At 46.8% G+C, this 18,145-nt stretch overlaps 1 protein-coding gene across 1 annotated transcript; it reads right to left on the bottom strand.

Moving 5' to 3' along the window:
• Nucleotides 1–6,286: 6,286 nt before the first annotated feature.
• On the bottom strand, nt 6,287–17,662 carry PSEN2 (presenilin 2). Its single transcript, XM_010161146.1, has 10 exons — nt 17,504–17,662; nt 16,577–16,806; nt 15,423–15,564; nt 14,524–14,591; nt 13,517–13,737; nt 12,588–12,686; nt 10,748–10,825; nt 9,043–9,162; nt 8,396–8,514; nt 6,287–6,528 (listed from the first exon to the last, which is right to left on the bottom strand). Exons 1-10 carry the CDS (start codon nt 17,645–17,647, stop codon nt 6,373–6,375), a joined length of 1,377 nt encoding a protein of 458 aa, XP_010159448.1. The 5' UTR covers nt 17,648–17,662; the 3' UTR covers nt 6,287–6,372.
• Between the last annotated feature and the right edge of the window lie 483 nt (nt 17,663–18,145).

Consider the following 18,145-nt stretch of genomic DNA (forward strand, 5'->3'; position numbering starts at 1 on the left):
CACTTGGCCCTGTTGAACTTCATGAAGTTGGCACTATTTGTGTTCAAGGCTACAGCTGCACTGCCATCACAGGCAGCACCCCACTCCTCTGTGGTAAATCTACCCCATGCCGAGGGTAGGTTTCAGTTTTTCTGACCTTGTATCCCTCCCTGGGCTGACCAGCCACAGCCTTTGTAGCCAAACGCCTTTGCTGGGTTTCTGTTTTCCATTTTCCATTTTTCGGCACAACCCAGAGTTTGGATTGGCAGCACGATGGGTTGTCTGAAAGCATTCAGCGTGTTTGCCATTTCAGTTCTCAGCTTGCCCACCCAAATCACACAGGGACAGAAATCAGATAGTTTTTTTCCCTTATTAGAGAAGAAAGGCGAACTGTTTTCATGGCTCTTGGGAGCTGCACATAACACTGCTGGAGGACTAACTATTAGCACAATATTTGGAGAACAAAAATAGCTCAAATTTGAACTTCCCAGAATATTACAAAGGCCATATTTGGAGAGGGCATGTGTTGTCTGTTATGATGAAGGGTAAGAAGTTCTGCTGGAATAATTGTTAACGTGACTGGCATTTTATGGCTGCTGACTGCCCGTATATCAAAGCTGTGGTGAGGTGCCTTTACACAGAATCCTGAATACCTACCTTCAGCTCCCGAGATCTTGCTTGCTTTCCACAAGTTTTGAAGGTAGACTCAGGTTCTTTCATTGATGCAGTTCCACCAAGCCAGGGAAAATCATAATTGCTTATATTTAGCTTTGTAAAGACTGAGGATGGCATGGCCTAAGTTACAAGGTTGGATCAGTTTTCCACACTTGCTCTCACAGTCTTTTTACATTGTTCCTGCTCTGCTTAAATGCAAGTTAGCAGTGGAGTTACTCACAGCTTATACTGGGGTGAGCAAGATCTCCCTGAAATCATAGAAACATACAATGTAAGACAAAGCAGGCCTAATGCTTTTCCTGCTCTGCCCCCTTCAGATTCTTTGGGCCCTGCACAGCAGCCAGGGAGAGCCAGGATTCACACAATTTATGTCCGCACAGACCCAATCCCAAGCTGGCCTCGGGACCTAGCACTTAGTTCAGGCTGCATTTGATAGGACTCAAACAGTTCCCAGTTTTGGAAAACTTCCATCCCAACTACTTGGCCCTGTACCTGTCTCAGGTTTCTATATCAAGGAGTTTAGGAGTTCCACTTCAAAGTCTCTATTTATTTATATCTTTTTAACACTGAGCCATAAATAGTGCCGAGCACTGACACCTCACAGATTGTGCTCTTGGGCACCTGTCAAACAAATGTGTCACACGAAGGAGAAGGTAACAGTTCATATTCACTTAACTCCTCGAGTGCTCACAGATCAAATGTCTTGAATTTAGAGTGGTAAAGATGGGTGGTAGCGAACCTGCAGCAAAGGGAAGATGTAAAAGAAATGGTGACTTGTGTGACCGCATTTGATGCCCTGATCTGGTGTGGGCAGAACGCAACCAAGCTTAAACCCAGTATTTCCTCTCGTACTCTTTTGTAGAATGGGAACAGTTCACATCACCCCACTGGGGGCAGGGTAAGCAAGGATAAATTCAATGAGGGACAGAATCACAGCATCTTCTAGGTTGGAAAAGACCCTTAAGATCACCATGTCCAACCGTTAACCCAGCACTGCCAGTCCACCACTGAACCGTGTCCCTAAGCACCTCATCTACACGTCTCTTCAGTACCCCCAGGGGTGGTGACTCCACCACCTCCCTGCACAGCCCATTCCAGTGCCTGACAGCCCGTTCAGGGAAGAAATTTTTCCTAATATCCAACCTAAACCTTCCCTGGCACAACTTGAGGCCATTTCCTCTTGTCACCTGGGAGAAGAGACCAGCCCCCAACCCTCTGCACCCTCCTTTCAGGTGGCTGTAGAGGACGATCAGCTCTCCTCTGAGCCTCCTCCAGGCTGAACACCCCCAGCTCCCTCAGCCCCTCCTCACAGGACTTGCGTCTCCGATGCAGCAGCGTGTTTGGGGGCATGTGAACAGCGTGGTAGGAGTAGTTCTGGCAAAGATACTACATTTGTCCAGGCTGCTTTCGTATAGAACAACTGAGTTCAAGAAAACTAGGTAGCTCCTGGTCCTAGATTCCCCAGTGCCGAGTGCTGGAATGACACAGTGTGCCCTTTTTTCCCCCAGATAAGCAAGACCTGCCAGGACAAGAGCCTGCAGGCGAGAGGAAGAATGACAAAGCAGTAAGTATAATTATTCTTTTCATTCTTGAAGATGCTCAGAAGAAAATCTAATTTTGTGATGTCTAGAGGAGCCGTTGACTTGTGCTTGGGGTTTGTAGGACTGAATGCTTTAAAAAAATATGTAGGGGGGGACCCAAACAACACGGGTGTGCAAGGTAACAGCAACACCTCACTCAGAGCTGCAGTGAATGGGGCATTGCATCGAAACCTGCTGGTTTTAAATGGGTTCTGGTCCAAGCTCACTCTCACTCAAAGCCTCTCCCGTGTGGTGCCTGCTTTCTCGTGCTGCGATGGAGACTCCAGGGCCTTCAGCCTCACTGGAAAACACTGGACACAGAGCAGAGCATTTTAAAATGGCCGGTAGTTCTCCATACAGGCTTGCTGCCCTCCCGTGGCTGCCAACGTGCCAGAAACAGGGACTCAGGGCAACAATAAAATAACCGTGTATTCTATTTAAACCAAAACACAATTTGAGCTACAGGTCAAACACACTGCAGGATTAACTGGAAGTACCTAGGAAGAACAAAGCAGAGAAATGTACTGGTTTGGGGGTAGCAAGGAGACCTCCAAGTACTTAGTTTTCCCAGGGCAGTGGGCCTTGAGCTATGCTTCACCAGCATCCCGTCAGCAAGTGCCATTTACTCGGCAAGAGATGGTCCATCCAACTTCATCCGACAGCCCCATGGAGGAGCCTTCACCAGTGCCTGGTAGGGGAGAGCAGACCCCTGCTCCTCTTCCCATCTGCGGTAGACACGTGCTGTGACCCTGCTGCATCTACTCACCCAGGTTACCCCAGCTTCAGCAGTGTTTATAAAGCTCTTGCCAAGACACCTCGTGTTGCAAACGCGCCCTTTTCTCCCTGTGCACCAGAAGGAGACATTTCCAGCACAGACCAGACCCCTTTCTCAGGGACTGCCCTTCAGAGCCTGAAGTTAGGATTTACGAAGGAGATCCTGAGTATCCAGTGAGAGCCGCTGTGGAAACACTCCATGGTTCTGCCAGGAGTGTCCTGTTTCTCGTACTTAACAACCCTGCTGCTGCTTCTGCGCTCTCTCTGCGGGGGCAGAACGCATCGCCAGTCTCTGATGCACAGCAGACACTTAAAACAACCCCAGAAGCAACGGAAACCAAAAGCAGCAGTGAAGTGGCAAGAGGAGACGCAGCAATAAGCACGAGTCAGAAGGTGGCAACGCCAGACTGGTTGAGTCGCACATGCTTCTACCAAAGGCACTAAATGCTGCAAGGAGGCCTCTTACCTCCCTCCAACGAAGAGCCTGGCTTTGCAGCAGGCAGGCTCGCCCCTGCGTCTGCGCTCGTGGACTTCGCTTCAGTCCGACAGAGACTGACGTATGCCCAAGCCAGGTCTGAGACTCGGTGCAATCAGACACTTCAGACTGGGGGAGCGGATGTGACAGGGATCTTGTATGACAATGCCACCTCCTGCAGGACTTCAGGCTGTTGAGTGACACCTGCATCAAGAGGAGCATCACCCCAGCCTACCTGACAGGTGGGCTTTTTCCGGGATGCGCATCAGTGGGAGCACTGGGATTTCTTCAGGGTGAGAGGGATTGCAGTTCAAAAAAAGGGTGAAATCGGTGAATGAGCACAGCAGCCGGAGATGCTTTTGTCTGACACTCAGGTTGTTGGGTCACTGGGTCAGTATCTCACGCAGCAGCCAACCAGGGAGTAGAGTAAACCCTGTGCATTTTCACAACCAAGGGTAACCTCAGGAACAAAACTTCACTTGTATGTACAGGTGGAAGTATCCAATGAAATGAGAAATCACTCAGTATTGCTTTAAAACTTGTGTGCGTGTATACACACAAACACACACAATGAATATATTTGTAGTAATTACATATGAATTTATGCACAATTAAAATACTCCAGTAGATACACAATATACTCCTATCGCTCACCAGGACAATACATTTTGTTGCACCCACAGAATCTGTTGCTTAATTACCTTTTAAATCACAATTTTTGGAAGTTACGCAGAATTGCTCAGTGGAAGGCCAATCTTTGGCAAGTGCAAATCTGCAGCAAACCACCAGCTCCAGTAGTGACCCTTCAATACCTGAAGGTACCTCTTCAGCTTCCTTCAGACACCAACCCTGCTTTCACAGAAATAAACTGTTTCCAACAATATGCTACAACCCTGTCAAGCCAAACAGGATTTTTCTTCTAGTACATATATATATTTCACATCCGCTCTACACCAGCCAGTGCAAAAAGTGAAATCACATTTGCAAGTGATTGTATTCTGATTTGGCCCCATAACTGTTTCAGTTCAAAAAAACCCAAACAAAACAAATAAACAAAAAGAAAAAGCAATTTGCACATAAACCTTGAAGATCAGTAGATAGAGCTCTAGTGATTTATGTTTCCAAAGAAAATATCTTTTGGTAATAATTAACCTGGCCTGCAGCTGTTAAGTCCAAACACTGCAAACGTAAGGAACGAGGACAGAACACACAAAGAGCAAAAATTAACTTATTAGTCCAAACTAAGACACGCACAACTCAAAAACCCTTACACATGCTTTGTAAAAACTTGTTTAAGTCACCTGTGTTACATCCTTGGTCAGTACAGAAGATTAACTTGAACATGTCTATTGGAAAAAGTACTCTTAAAAATGCGTAGCTCAAAGCTTTATCAAAAAAGTATTTTCAGAGATGAAATTCTGCATCTCACAGTGACATGGCATTATTCAAAAAACCTTGCATAACGCTGCATTTTGAAACACTGGCATTGATCAGCTGTCAAATTAAACAGAGATTGCTTGCGTAGCAGATACTCAGTTTTCTCAGAGAGGGAAAAAAAAAAATCACAGAACTTGGCTATTTCTAGAAAACTGATTCTCAGAGTAGAAATAGAAATAAGATTTTTAAAGGTAGAAAAAACAGTAAGATTCAGTCAGACCTGTGATTTTTACTGGCAACAAGCAGTATGTTTGGTTGGGTTTTTTTTTCCTCCAATGAACTCGCTTGAGGGTGCATAAATACTCCCAGCATTAACGATGCATTAATGTAGAGTAATGTCAGAGCATATTACAGTTTGCACCCCCATATTTTGATACAAACTATGACAGGGTATTGCCAAGAGAATCCCTTTGACAGTAAGTAGCTATTTTTAAATTATTAACTAAAAAAAAAAATCTTTAAACTACCAAAACGGAGGTAAACCAAGCCTCAACCAGCGTAAGAGGACCTCTTCATAAAGGGAAGGTAAATCCTCCTCTGGAGTAGTTACAACAACGCACAGAAATGAGACCAGAAATACACACAAGAAGTTACAGGCCAACTGATTTACTGGAGTTGTGCAGTAATTTCCACCTTATGGTAATGCCAGGATTGTAGTATGGACCCAGGAAAAGATTTCCAAAAAGAGATTAATGAGGAGACAGGAAAAAGCATGTGTTTTCCCACACGGAAGATGTGGTGTGCTGGAAGGGGCAGCCCTGCCTCCATCACCTGTCAGCAGGTCAGAACCAGGAGCCGGCTGTATAAAGGGCCCACCGCTGCCATCCTGTCCAGATCCCTCACGGCTCGCTGTGTCTAACAAAGGTCAGAATAAACAGGCAATTTGGGGCAGTTTCAGCCGAAGTTGTGTGCACAGAGGCCAGCTTACGAAGTTCAGCCTCGCTTTCCGAGCGCTCCCGAGCAGGTGCGATGCGCCGCTCCGTGCCGTGCACGCCAGCTGCTGTGCTTTTCTGAATACCACTTGCTCACACCGCAGGTTTGCACAACACTTCTGAAGCGTGAAGCGTTGGAAATTCTAGAGCACAGTTACACTCGTCTGCAATTCCAGGGCTAAAACACTTTAGCTTCTGGAAGCACAGACCTTTCACCTCCCCGCTGTCCTGTGCTACGTACAGGTTTCTGTGCTCACAACTGCCAGTGTGCACATCAAATAACGTACAGGCGATGCCCTGACAGCAGCAGCGAGCCAGGCTTTTCACTGAAGTCCAAGAATCCAGTGACAAATCCCAGTTCAACACATAACTATTCAATTTTTAGTACACATCATGTCACAGAGTTAGTGTTTTCCTTACACACATATGGCACTAAGTGTAAAACTTTATGACTTATTCCAAACAGCATACCGTGCTTCACAGCAAAGCTTTCAAAAGAATCCTCTAACTCCCACTTCTTCTAAATATACAGCTGGTGGGAGGCCAGGGTGTCCATGAACGGGCGCACAAGGTTGTCCGTCGAGAAGTAAAACACCAAGCCAAAGGTGATGGAGATGGGAAGAGCAGGCAGTGCTTTCTTAAAAACAGCCAGTAATAAAAGAGTTAAGCATAAACCCTGCCAGAGAGAAGAGAACAAACACATGGAGATGTAGTAAGAAGCCCAGAAACGTACCTGTCATCAATATACACTGTTGTATACCCCATATACAAACAATAAGCTGTGCAGCCTCTGAAGCCTGCCGGAGCTACATTCACCCCCAGCTTCCTCTTTCACCCAAGCTGCCCAGGTTATTCCCTCCAGCAGCCCTGAGTGCAGCTCTCTGCTGAGAAGTCGTATGAGCAGCTAATGCTGACATACAGCTGGACCCTGAGGGGTTCATTCATGTACAGGTTGGTTTACATTTTGTTCTAGGCCATGATGTAGGAAGTACTGATCCGGCAGATAAATCCTGGTGAACGGCACAGGTATGGAGTTTCACTGGAGGACTCTGATACACAGCGGCATGTACTTCTAACACCTTCCCAGGTTTCAAGGTCTCTTGGGGCAGAAAAAGAAAAAAATACCCACACCAAAATATGTGCTGCTGTTCTTCTGACTGGATTACTGACTAGGATAGGTGAATTCTGGGTTTACCTGCATAGCAGGCCAAGATCTGTTTTTTTGGAGCATGTTTGAAAGCTTTTGTACATCTTGGGTAGACAGCATGGCAAAGTGCATGCAGGTACGGATTCCTGCTCTCATCTGAGCCCTTTTAAATTCCTCCTGCATGACAAAACTTCTGAGTCACTAGGCTTCAAAAAATATCCACTAATTAGAGAACAAATAGGATTTTTTATTTTTTTTTTTTTTTTAAATCAGACTGCAAGTTTGGTTGCAATCCAGCTGACCCTGCAGCTCTGTTCTTTAGACTCTCAGGCACCCTATCTGGCCTACACCTGCTCCTTAGTCCACACCTGCATTTAAAGATGTGCTCTCTGCTGGGACATTTTGGGGAACCAGAAAGCCACACAGCACCAAGATTATGAAACTGCAAAAGGAGACACAACAAATTTTAACAGCACCCTAAAAGAACAGAATGGGACATCTGGCCTCAGGGACAGACAAGAGTGAACATTTCCCCCAGCAGAGAGACCCTGTGCCAGACCCCTGAATGTGGCGCTAGGTGATCCTGTAGGTTTCTCTGACCTGTGAAGGAGGAAAGGTACACTCAGCACACTATTTAAGTTCGCTCATTTCTAATCCTCATGTTTTTTGATCCACAATCCTCACAAGGGAAAGTTATTTGCACTGTCTTTGGGATTTAAGTGGGGAAACAAAGGCCTGAGGAGGACACAGTAATTCATTCTACCTTCTAAAAACCTGCTGTCGCCCTTCTGGTTAGTTTCTGTGAGGATGCCGATGTAAACAGCAAATGCCTAGTAATTATGTTCTACCTAGGTGAAAGCTCAGCAGTGCATGGCCATTAGACCCAGCAGGACCGAGTCCTTTAGCTGTTACAGTACGATAGTCACCTGCTTTTACTGATAATTTCCAGGGATTTTTAAGTATTCTTCTTTCCTGTTGCTTTCCAGCTCAAACGCCACAACAAGATAGGTTTTCATCCCCTTATCCTGCAGTTCTCCTTAGCATGAGGGAGTTAAACCTTTCCAGCAACACTTGCTAATCCATGTAGAGCTCCTAACATTGACTCTTCATGGCTGACAGAAGCCCCCAGTCCTTTAAGGCCGAAGCAAACACACTAACAGCTCAGCCCTGGGGCTGTTCCACCCCCACCAACTCCACACTTGGCTGAGAGCGAGTCCTACCATTCAGCCTCAGTGGCTGTCTCAAGCCTTCCTTTACAGACAGGGCACTGGGTGGTCTCTCCTGAATACGCAGCAGTTACCTGCAGTGATGTAGCAGTGCTCAGCTGCTGCTATTTCTGGCAACACTGCTGTGCTAGACAGGGCATAACAGAGTTTTAAAAAACTCGCTCACTTACTATGAGAATGGCTACGAAGCAGGCCAGCGTAGTATTCCAGTCCCCACTAGCTGTGGCAGCTGCTTTCCCAACAAGCACACTGTAAAATATGAAGTCTCCAAGGCCCAGCTTCACACCCCCTGAGAGAAACAGAGAAAGAAAACAAGTGTTAAATCTGCTCCTCCTGTTTTGCTTCATGCTGAACAAATTCCTGTCCCCTGGGAAGCAGGCAAAGGATCCTAGTCCTTGCTACCAACCTGCACCCTGAGCATCCCACATGTTACTGAGGAGGCTGAGGCTTCCAGCCCCCTCTCCCACAGCTGTTTTTGCTCAGCCTCACTCTCCAAGGTGCTTCCCGGGGCTGCTGTGCACATGTACCTACCAGCTGAGGAAGCGTGACGACGGAGAGGGATGGGAGGCTAGGGGAAGAAGGAACTGTTTAAACTGTCTGCACAGTCAAGAGGGGTCATTGGAACCACAGTCTCAGAACAGATTCTGCAGCAGCAAGCGGGAACACACAGCAGACTTGAGATATTTGTTGTTCAGCGAGTCACAACTCTTAAAATTAACTACAATTAGACCAAAATGGGGAACAGAGCCTTAACCACAAGGAGTAAAAACACCAGGCTCTGACTACGCTGAAAACAAGACATTAGTGCTTCCCTTACTTTCCTCCTCCTCGAGCTCCTCTAAAGAAGCGGTGGGGCGTGCTCCAACAGGACTCCTCGTTTCCGACATCAGAGAGTCTGCGTGTGAGGGGCTCCCGTGGTTCGCTCGCCCATCCTCAGCTTGGTTCCACAAGAGCAGGCCAAGGAGAGCAGACAAAGAGAAGAAACACGAGAGGTAGCTACATTTATAACTTGTTTTAAAGCACAAAAGCCACACTTCCATAAAGCTTCCCTGGAACGGGCAAGCCCTTTGTTTCTTGGATAATGAGGGCCAGTTCAAGCAGAGACACTTAGTGGCTTGAGGAAAACCGCGTGTTGTTATTTGACACGGTCGGAAGGGCACACGTTCGCAGCTTCTCTGGCAGCCGCCCAGGAGTTTAACAAGTGAGTACATCCGCAGAACCGAGCATCGCTCTGCACAGGCCAGAACGGCAAGGAGAACCAAGTGACATCCATACGCATTCCTACGCTGTTGTATCTCTGGGGTGGAGGCACGCAGGTATTCCCTAACTGGTCGTATGACAAAGCCAGGTGACTAAGAGGGCTGCCGTTTATGAGAAAAGTTCTGCCCTGAATCACACTGACGTTGGAACTGGGCGTTCACATGTAGAATGTAGGCACATTGGTCACAGATTGATTTTTTTTTCTCCCCCTGTTAAATACATCTAACAGAGCCCTTGGTGGTGCTTTTGGAAGCGGCCAGTCTGTGGTATATTAGTTTGACAGTTCCTATTTTTCAGAAGCACTCAGAAAACCTTTCCAGTCCACGTCAGTCTGACAAGATGCTGCTGCTGCAGATGCAAGCAGACTGTGATCTGGGACACACGGAGCTTCCACAGAGACATTCTGTGTGCCTCAGCATGTAGTTTGTGCCAGCTCTGTGCTCAGTTTCAAAGCAGGATTTTGTCCCTGCGGTTAGTACATTGGCTGCTCTATCCCAAAAAAAGCAGCGTGTTTGGTTCCCAAACCTTAGCATACATTTATTGCTTTAGCATAGAAAGGTATTGTCATCTCTGAAACGCAACAGGACCAGACGGGAAATCCTCCCACCCTCAATTATTCAGTCACCTTAGAACTGCAGTTTAACTTGCATTTCAAGAAGATAAAAGCACACGCACACACACGTTACCACAGGACCAGCTAGAACGTGAACTTGGAGCACATCAGCGGCTGTCGGGTAGCTGCCCAAACGTACGCCTTTACCCAAGGGTAAAGGCCTTCATTTCCTTTGGCAGGGTGAGCCATACTGCACTCACAGCCAGGTATAAAAGCATGTCTGCTGTACGGGAGTGCCCTGAACGCAACACGCTGCAGCACACGTAAGTTCACCCGCTCACGGGCATTGTATTTATGAGCCTCTGCTGTAATTTACCATCCCCAGTTAGCAAAAATACAAACCTCCACTAGCCCACTTTCAGCTCTGACTTCAGTACATCTGAAGATGTATGTTTAACAACACTTGTTTGACTTTCTGTTTGTTCAGTTTTTAAACAGAAGCAGCCTGAATGCTGGAGCGTCTGGTCATCTTTACTGCCAGTCCTCACAGCAGGTTTCAGAACACCAAGTTCTGCGACTAACGTAAGAGCACTGAAAAACACCCCTGCGTCCGTCAGGATTCAGGGCCTTACAGTTACTTGCAGCCTCCAACACACACACTATGTCCAGGGGACAGCGCACTGTATGGAAGAGTGACATGCGAGCAAACCTGCATCCCACGTCTGCTGACTCCGTCCTCTTGCTGCTGTGTCTGGCTTTGCCATTCCAACTGTCCATATCATAGCAGCTGCAAGAAAGAGAAAGTCATCAGCTGCGTAAAACATCAGTCACTGCAGTTAGAGAGCTTTCAGCTATCCCTAAAAACACAAACCCTTGCAAATGCTTTCCTAAAACACTTACTCTTAGCTAGTTTCCCCAGGCACTTAGAAGGCATGGTGGGAGAAAATTAAGGCAGTGCATCCATTCAGTTTTTAAGGAAGTCCCAGAGCACAAACAGCTAAGAGTCAGTATAGCCTTCTCTGTAGGCTAAAGAAAGCAAAAATTCCAGAACTAGGGTCTTCATCTCCTTTGTTTTCTTCCTGGTTTCTGGCTTAGCTCTTCCAAGAAAACAATTGCCTAGGAAACGGTGGCAGTACAGAAGGTAACCAGAGGTTGACCTGCAGAGCTTACTCCTCACATCCTGCTACAGGTAAAGCACCTGAGTGAGGGATACACCGGAGCTGACAGAGTGCTAGTTTTCTCTCTGCCTATTTGGTTTGGTTCTTTCCTGTCAAAATATTGGGTATATCGGTTTTGGTTCCAAGAACAACAGAAGATGTTTGGGCGTTTATTCTTGAGATGGATCCCTAAATTAAAAAGGAATACAAACCATTCTGAAATCAGTGGAAGGGAACTCAAATCAGCTGCTTATTTAAGCATGCATCAGTCTTCCTGTTTTTATAGAAGCTAAACTAAACAAAATAAGCCAAGGCAAACACAGTGCCCGCTTTTCCACTACAAGCTCAGCCAAGGTGATGTTTTTGCATCTAGAGGGAGCCACAGAATGTGGTCTTGCAATGGAGACGCTGACATTCTGCACAAGAACTTTTTGTTCGGTGTTTATTATTTGCTGGATTGCATTCTGCTTTAAAGAAACTCTTGCTTGTTACTAAAACACATGAGAGAATTCATTTAGATTTTCTCAGGTCAGTATAACAGAATCTCCAGTGAAAGGGAGGTCAGCTGATGCCAAAGCAGCTCTGCTTGGAACATATAAATGCTGCTCAATAACATAAAGTGCTTGGATAAAAGAAAAAAAAAAGGATCAGTCAGGTTGGAGGCAACCTCAGCTTAGCACCCAGCATTTGGAAATATCCATCTTACAAGCGATGTAATGAAAAAGTCACTGAGGTCCACAAAGCACTGGAGTGCAGGTCCTGTGAGCATGGAGTCGCCTGCCTTCCAACTACCTTAATCTTTGTGGACAAGGGCACCAGACAGCATCACACTGAAACAGCCCAAGAAATCCAGGGAAGAGACGACTGATTTTGTATGCAGAGCAATACTTGAATAAAGCCCTTTACAAAGTGAGCAGCCACATAATGAACAACGAAGTAAATACATTCTAAGCATTGCCAACCATACAGCACACAGAGCAGGAGGGGGCTACAGGAAGAACGTACCCTCATCACATGCCTAAAGTTTGTCTATAAAGTGTATACAGAAGGAATAAATATACAGAGCGAGCATCATCTGATCACAGAACTTTGCTAACTGTCCATCTAATAAAGGTTTTGTGTGCACAGTGTTCTGTTTTATGTTCTGCAGTGTAGACAAAAGGTTAAATCTACTTTTGACCATTTCAGCTTCACAAGGCAAATATGGGCCCTCTTTGGCCAGTTAGAGTTGGTACCACTGTAACTGACAATCAAGGCCTCCTACAAACAGTCTGTTCCAGAACACCAATCTTAGGGCAAGGAAATACCTAAAATAGCACTCTCTGGTTTGCCACAGAAATAGGTCGTGAGTTTAATCTAGCTAAAAACCATTAACATTCTAATCTTACTCACAGGAATATATTAATGCAGGAAAAATGGGCTCATTTCTCTCCTGTGCAGTTTCTACCAGCATTCTCAGTGGCCCCTTGGGACAGAGAACAGCCATCAGATCTGCAAAGAGAAAAGGGCCAGACAATCTCGTCTCAAACTCTCATGCATATTTTACATTCTTTATCTTTAAAAAGCTATTCTCTCCTCAAAATTACACCTATCAATATTAACTAGATGATCTCCTGAGTGGCAGTTTCTGCCACTTTGCATAACTCTCGCTGTTCTAGTCCCTGAAGATGTTGTTCACTTCAGATACCATCCCCAAGCCTTAATGTAGTAATAAGAGTTTTCATTGTGCTAATCCTATAAAAAGCCTCTTGAGATTACATTTTTTCTTTGAAAGTAGATGACAGCATTACATCGAGGTGTTAAATTTAATTAGAGGAGGACTGGGGGTACTTTGTTCATGTTCCACAATCCATCACTACATACACTGACTCTGTGTTTCACACAAATGAAGGCCTTTGGTCCAGTTCCTCGTTGCCTACACCCTCTCCTCCCTTGGAGCTCCTCAACAACCTGAATGTTACCTCCTGGCTACCTCTTGTTCTGCAGGTTCTCTTGAAGCTGGTAACACATACCAAAATCCGTGATCTCTTGATGAAACCTGCAAGACTACCAGGTTGCTGCCGACAGAAATGCAACCACCCCCTGCCATGCAGTTAGATGTGGTTCAGTGCTTCCCCGGCTCGATGTTCCAATTTGAGACACGTGGTAGGAGTACAGTACCTACACAAACAGGTTAGCAAAAGACAAGCCAGGGACTCCACTCAACTACCCATCTGCCTCTTTCTAAAGCTGTCAGCACCATAAAGTTGTTTTCTGAATGACATACATGGTCCTGAGATCGCCTTAGAGTAACCTCTCCATGAGCCACAGCCCAGACTTACCATAGATGGAGATTGCACCTAGAATCACCCATGCTGACCACTCAGGTAGATATTTAATGAAAGCCAGTGCCATTAGAGCACTGATCATAATGAGATATGCTTGCTGGAGCTGCAAGGGACCCTTCCAGTGGATGCAAATCATTCCAACAGCTCCAAAATTCCAGATGACTAAGAACAGAGTAGGGTAATCCATGGCCACGTTATATGTCTTCAATACTTCACTGGAATACAACAAAAAAACATAGCTAAGCAATAAAAGCAACTGACAACGTAAAGCATCCTACTAGGTGTAGTTAAACAGACAAGCCTCCTACTACGCCAGAAGGAAGCAGGATACAGCGGCTGTCATCATGAAAGGGGAACCGGCCTTGCAGCCAACTGCTGCTCTCAGCTCTCTGTTCCTCCTGCAGGAGATGGATGTGCTGCACGTGCAGGCATCCATCATGCTGCCTCGGTCCTGAGGTCAACAGTGCTGCCAAGGGGGCGAGCAGGCAGGATTTCAAGTCTTCACTGCACGCAGACCTGCAGTTACATGATCAGCTGCAGCAAAGTCATGTGTCGGTCACCCCACCCGCTGGATGATGCTCACAAATGTCACCCACAAGTTAAAAGCTGGGTTCTACCTGGGCTAGGAGCTAAGGCAATGAGCTTCAAACAATGTAGTCTCAGAAAAAGGCAAGACAAATCAGAGACCCAACTCAGCACATAAAGCTCCTTTCCACTTGCTTCTCAACGTACAATTCGGGGCCTCTGTACCACAAGGTTCAGCCCGTTCATTCCATGCTCATGGTGTCACTTCCCACTGTAGAAGTGGGAAGTGAGCAGGCACTGTAAAATCAGGCATTGCCTCTTAAAGACCTCAATTTCCATTTTTTCCTCCTTCCAGCTGTTTTTAAACCTCCATCTGGAGAAGAGGAGGCACGCCTTTCCTTGTTCAAGCTGGGGATGTTCTGCAAAGAGGTGAAGGAGCCCTGAGCTGCCAGGTTACCTGCACCATTCCCACTTACCCAAGATAGATGTAGGTGAAGAGGAAGAGCAGCATCAAAGAGGACAGGATCAGCCAGCCATGGATGAACTATCAAGGGAAGAAGAGACAGCAATTGCAGGGGCTGCTACTCCTCGTGCAGGTCACACTGCTGCATGCACTACCAACAGAGCTTCCTATTGTCCAACAGTCTCCTCCTGCACTCCTCTCTTTCCAAGGACGCTGCCTTCCCCACTGCTGGTGAGGGAGGAAGGACAGCCAGTTGCTCCCAGTTCTCCCAAACTCTTTCATTTATATTCTATCCCTTGGTCTTGGTTTTTGTTGGTTTGGTTGGGTTTTTTTAGTGTCTTTCTTATCCATATCCACCCTGGCTCCTAGCCTAGGTCAGCACATTCTCTCTGCTTGGTGGGGAGGAGGAGGGTTTTGCCCAAGGCTGTACAATAAATCCATCTCAGGGCCAAGCTTAAAAAGCAGCAGTGGCCAGTGCTCAAATGCTGGGCTGGTACCACATATAACAGCTCTCTGCGCACTCCAAAACCTGAATGTGCCTTTCCCCTTCCACTAGAGCCTCCGCAGGCAGGAAGAATACCAGTTCCCACAAAGCTTGTCTGAAACTTCCCCAGAGAAGGCATTCACATAAATGGAACAACTTATCCGTAACGAGAAACGGCAAAACTCAGACCTGACTAACACAAAGTAGCAGGCCTCGTTTTTAAGAGCCTACCATTAGTGATAAAAATAACAGCAAAGCATGTCCAGGGGCACAGCTCTACCAGCACCGTCACAGGCCCCTGGACAACGATTCTTGCTGTGACTAAGAGGTGGACTCGCAGCGGCTGTGTTTCTCACCGATGCGTAAGCCCCGCCTGAACGCAAGTTCACTGTGTACGGGTGGAAAAGGCTCTGGCATGAACGCTTTACCTTGTAGCAGCGATATTTATAGAGCAGAACTAGGAACACAGTCATTACAACGATGACGCTGATCATTATGATGGTGTTCAACACCGAGTTCAAGAGGCGCTGGCCCACCGATGGGGTATCCTCAGTGAAAGGGGTGTAGATCCTGCAGTATAAAACAAAAGCCCTATATAGTATATGTATTCTCTTCTAACTGCCCCAGGATAAAACCAGACCTCTCTGTGTGTGGGAAGGAAAGGGAGGCATGACTGCCAAGGACAGCAAACATGAGATGTAGCCTCTGAAGGGGCTGGACTCCAGTTAATTATCAACTGAAGATTAGTGGTCTCTATCAAAAGCACATTCCTACAGAGCAGCTGTGGCTGGCAGAGCTCTACACAAAAAGACCTGGAGTATAAATGACTTTTAAGTTTAGTAACTTCTCTCCAGGCAATGAGTTTTTATTGCATGGTCTGGATGCTTTCCATGATTGATGATTCTATGATTCTATGATAATTATAAGGGTGCATCCCAGGTGCTGTCCTGAAAGACAGGGACCCTTTCTTTCCACACTTGGTAGGAGAGTCTTGGAGTCTCTTATCCCTACTCATCACCTTGCACGCACACCCACCCCCACTTTGTTCCCTTTGGTACAGCTCGAGAGGCCACAGCCCCTGTTTCTCCACCCAATGCGTGAAGCGCAGTCAGAGCCCCGGGAGCATGCCCAGGCACCGTCAGCGAGAGCTGGACAGGATTACGTATCCACACCGTGAACCTTGAGGAACCAAAAATGTCATCAGGAAATGAGACACTCATCCAAATGAAGATGCTATTCCCTGACTGCAACCAGCTAGCGAGTGACAGACTAGGAGTTCAGCCTGGGCCTCTTATGCTGCAGCGTGAAGCGACTTCGTTATTACGCTGCTCACAGGCTTCACGTAGGGTGCCCTAATGACAGCACTAAGGAACCGGTATAACGCAGGTATGGAAAAACTTACTAAAGGGTGCTACGGTCATCTGTGTAAGATCTTTGCGTGTTTACAGAGCCACCTTTAGCTGTGTAAAGGTTCTCCCAACCTGCCAAGAAAGCTCTCTGCGCACACAGATGCACGCGTGGGGAACGCTCGTGTAAATCTAGGGATCCCACGTACTCAGGCTGTTTTGAAGACCCCACTTACAGCTGCCCGTTTTTCTCCGTATAGAAGCGCACTGACTTTATGGTGGCGACGACAACAATCATACAAAGGGTGACAGGCACAAAGAGCATGATTACATGCTTTGCTCCATATTTCAGAGTCAGTTCCTCCTCTTCATTTTCCAAGGCGCTTTCTCGCACTGGAACACCCGAGTTGGACATATCCCCATCAGCAGTATCGTTAGGGCTACGGCTGCTACCTGTTCGCCTCTTCTGGAAAGGAATATTAACAAATAAAAAAGACACTTCTTTGTGTTCAAAGCTTCATTCTATCATATTTCACCTTGTTCCTAATAGGAATGTGCCAACTGAATGACACGATTAGAAATTCCATTACAAACAGGCTGCAATAGAGCTTTTAAACCAAAACCATGAATATCTAAGGGCCTCTTAAAGTACAAATACGTAGATGGACACACACATATCAAGGGCACGGTGCACACAACTGAGATAAAAGAAATGTCATATCTGAAGTGGCGTAAGGTTGATCAGTTCCTCCCCCCACAGCAAGGCCGTGCTTGCTTTACCCCGCGCTGCACTGCTGGCAGAAGAACTAGATTCTGCTCTAACATCTGCTGCATCTGACCAGAGCAGACAAAGGGTTTCTGGCAAAACAAGAAGGCTGAAAAGGATATCCTGCAAGAGTCATCAGGTCCTGATTAAAAGTTTGTATCTCTATCAAAAGGAAGGAAAGGGAGGAGTATATATGGAGATAAAAATTGGGGAAAAGTCACAACAGAGGAACTAGGAATTGGCACTGCTGCTGCTGCCTGGAAGAATGACACCAGAGAAACAACACCGGCCAAAGCCAACCCTGGAAGCCAGCCTGCTGGGAGGGATGGAGGGGTAGCAGGACTACATCTATCATCATATTCCACGGTTTCACTCCCTGGGGAGGGCACACACCTACCCTATGTGCCTGCGCTTCCCCTGCTTCTGAGGCCTGCAGGCCATCCTGGTAGGAGGGAACTGGAGGGCTCTCTGCAGACATCAGGGATGTTCTCTCATTGCAGGGCTCCTCCTCACTGTCCGAGTTGTTCATGAACGTGATCATCGTCGCTCTCTCAGGGAACACGGCCAAGCACTACTCGAGGCTGAAGGGACAAGCAGAGGAGACGTAATGAGACACAGCAAACACCACGGTGAAAACAGCTGGAAGTCTGACGAGGAAACAGAGTTTCAGCGGGGAGGCTACAGCACGCTGTGTAACTCCATCTCCTTCCCAGCGCCGGTTCAGCCTGCTGCCGCCCCAGGCCTGGCAATCCGCTCAGTGAAAGGCACCGTGACTTCTGCAGACAGGGAGAAGAGCAAAATGCAGCACCGAAGCGATTCAATACATTTTCTTTGCTGCAGCTTTCACAGTTGCTGCCTCTATTTACCCTCTCCCACTAATACACCTTGACTTTCACAAAGGAGGTTTCCCAGCGCTTAGTGTTTGTTTTGTACAGGCCAAACAAAGCTTCACCTCAAGTACTGGCTGCTGCTAGAAAGCCGAGAGCTCAGCCCGCACAGCACTCCCGCCAGCATCTGCGGGTGGCAGAAGTTTCTTAGT

This window comes from Eurypyga helias, unplaced genomic scaffold (genome assembly GCF_000690775.1).
Source record: "Eurypyga helias isolate BGI_N326 unplaced genomic scaffold, ASM69077v1 scaffold16011, whole genome shotgun sequence".
Classification (NCBI taxonomy): domain Eukaryota; kingdom Metazoa; phylum Chordata; class Aves; order Eurypygiformes; family Eurypygidae; genus Eurypyga; species Eurypyga helias.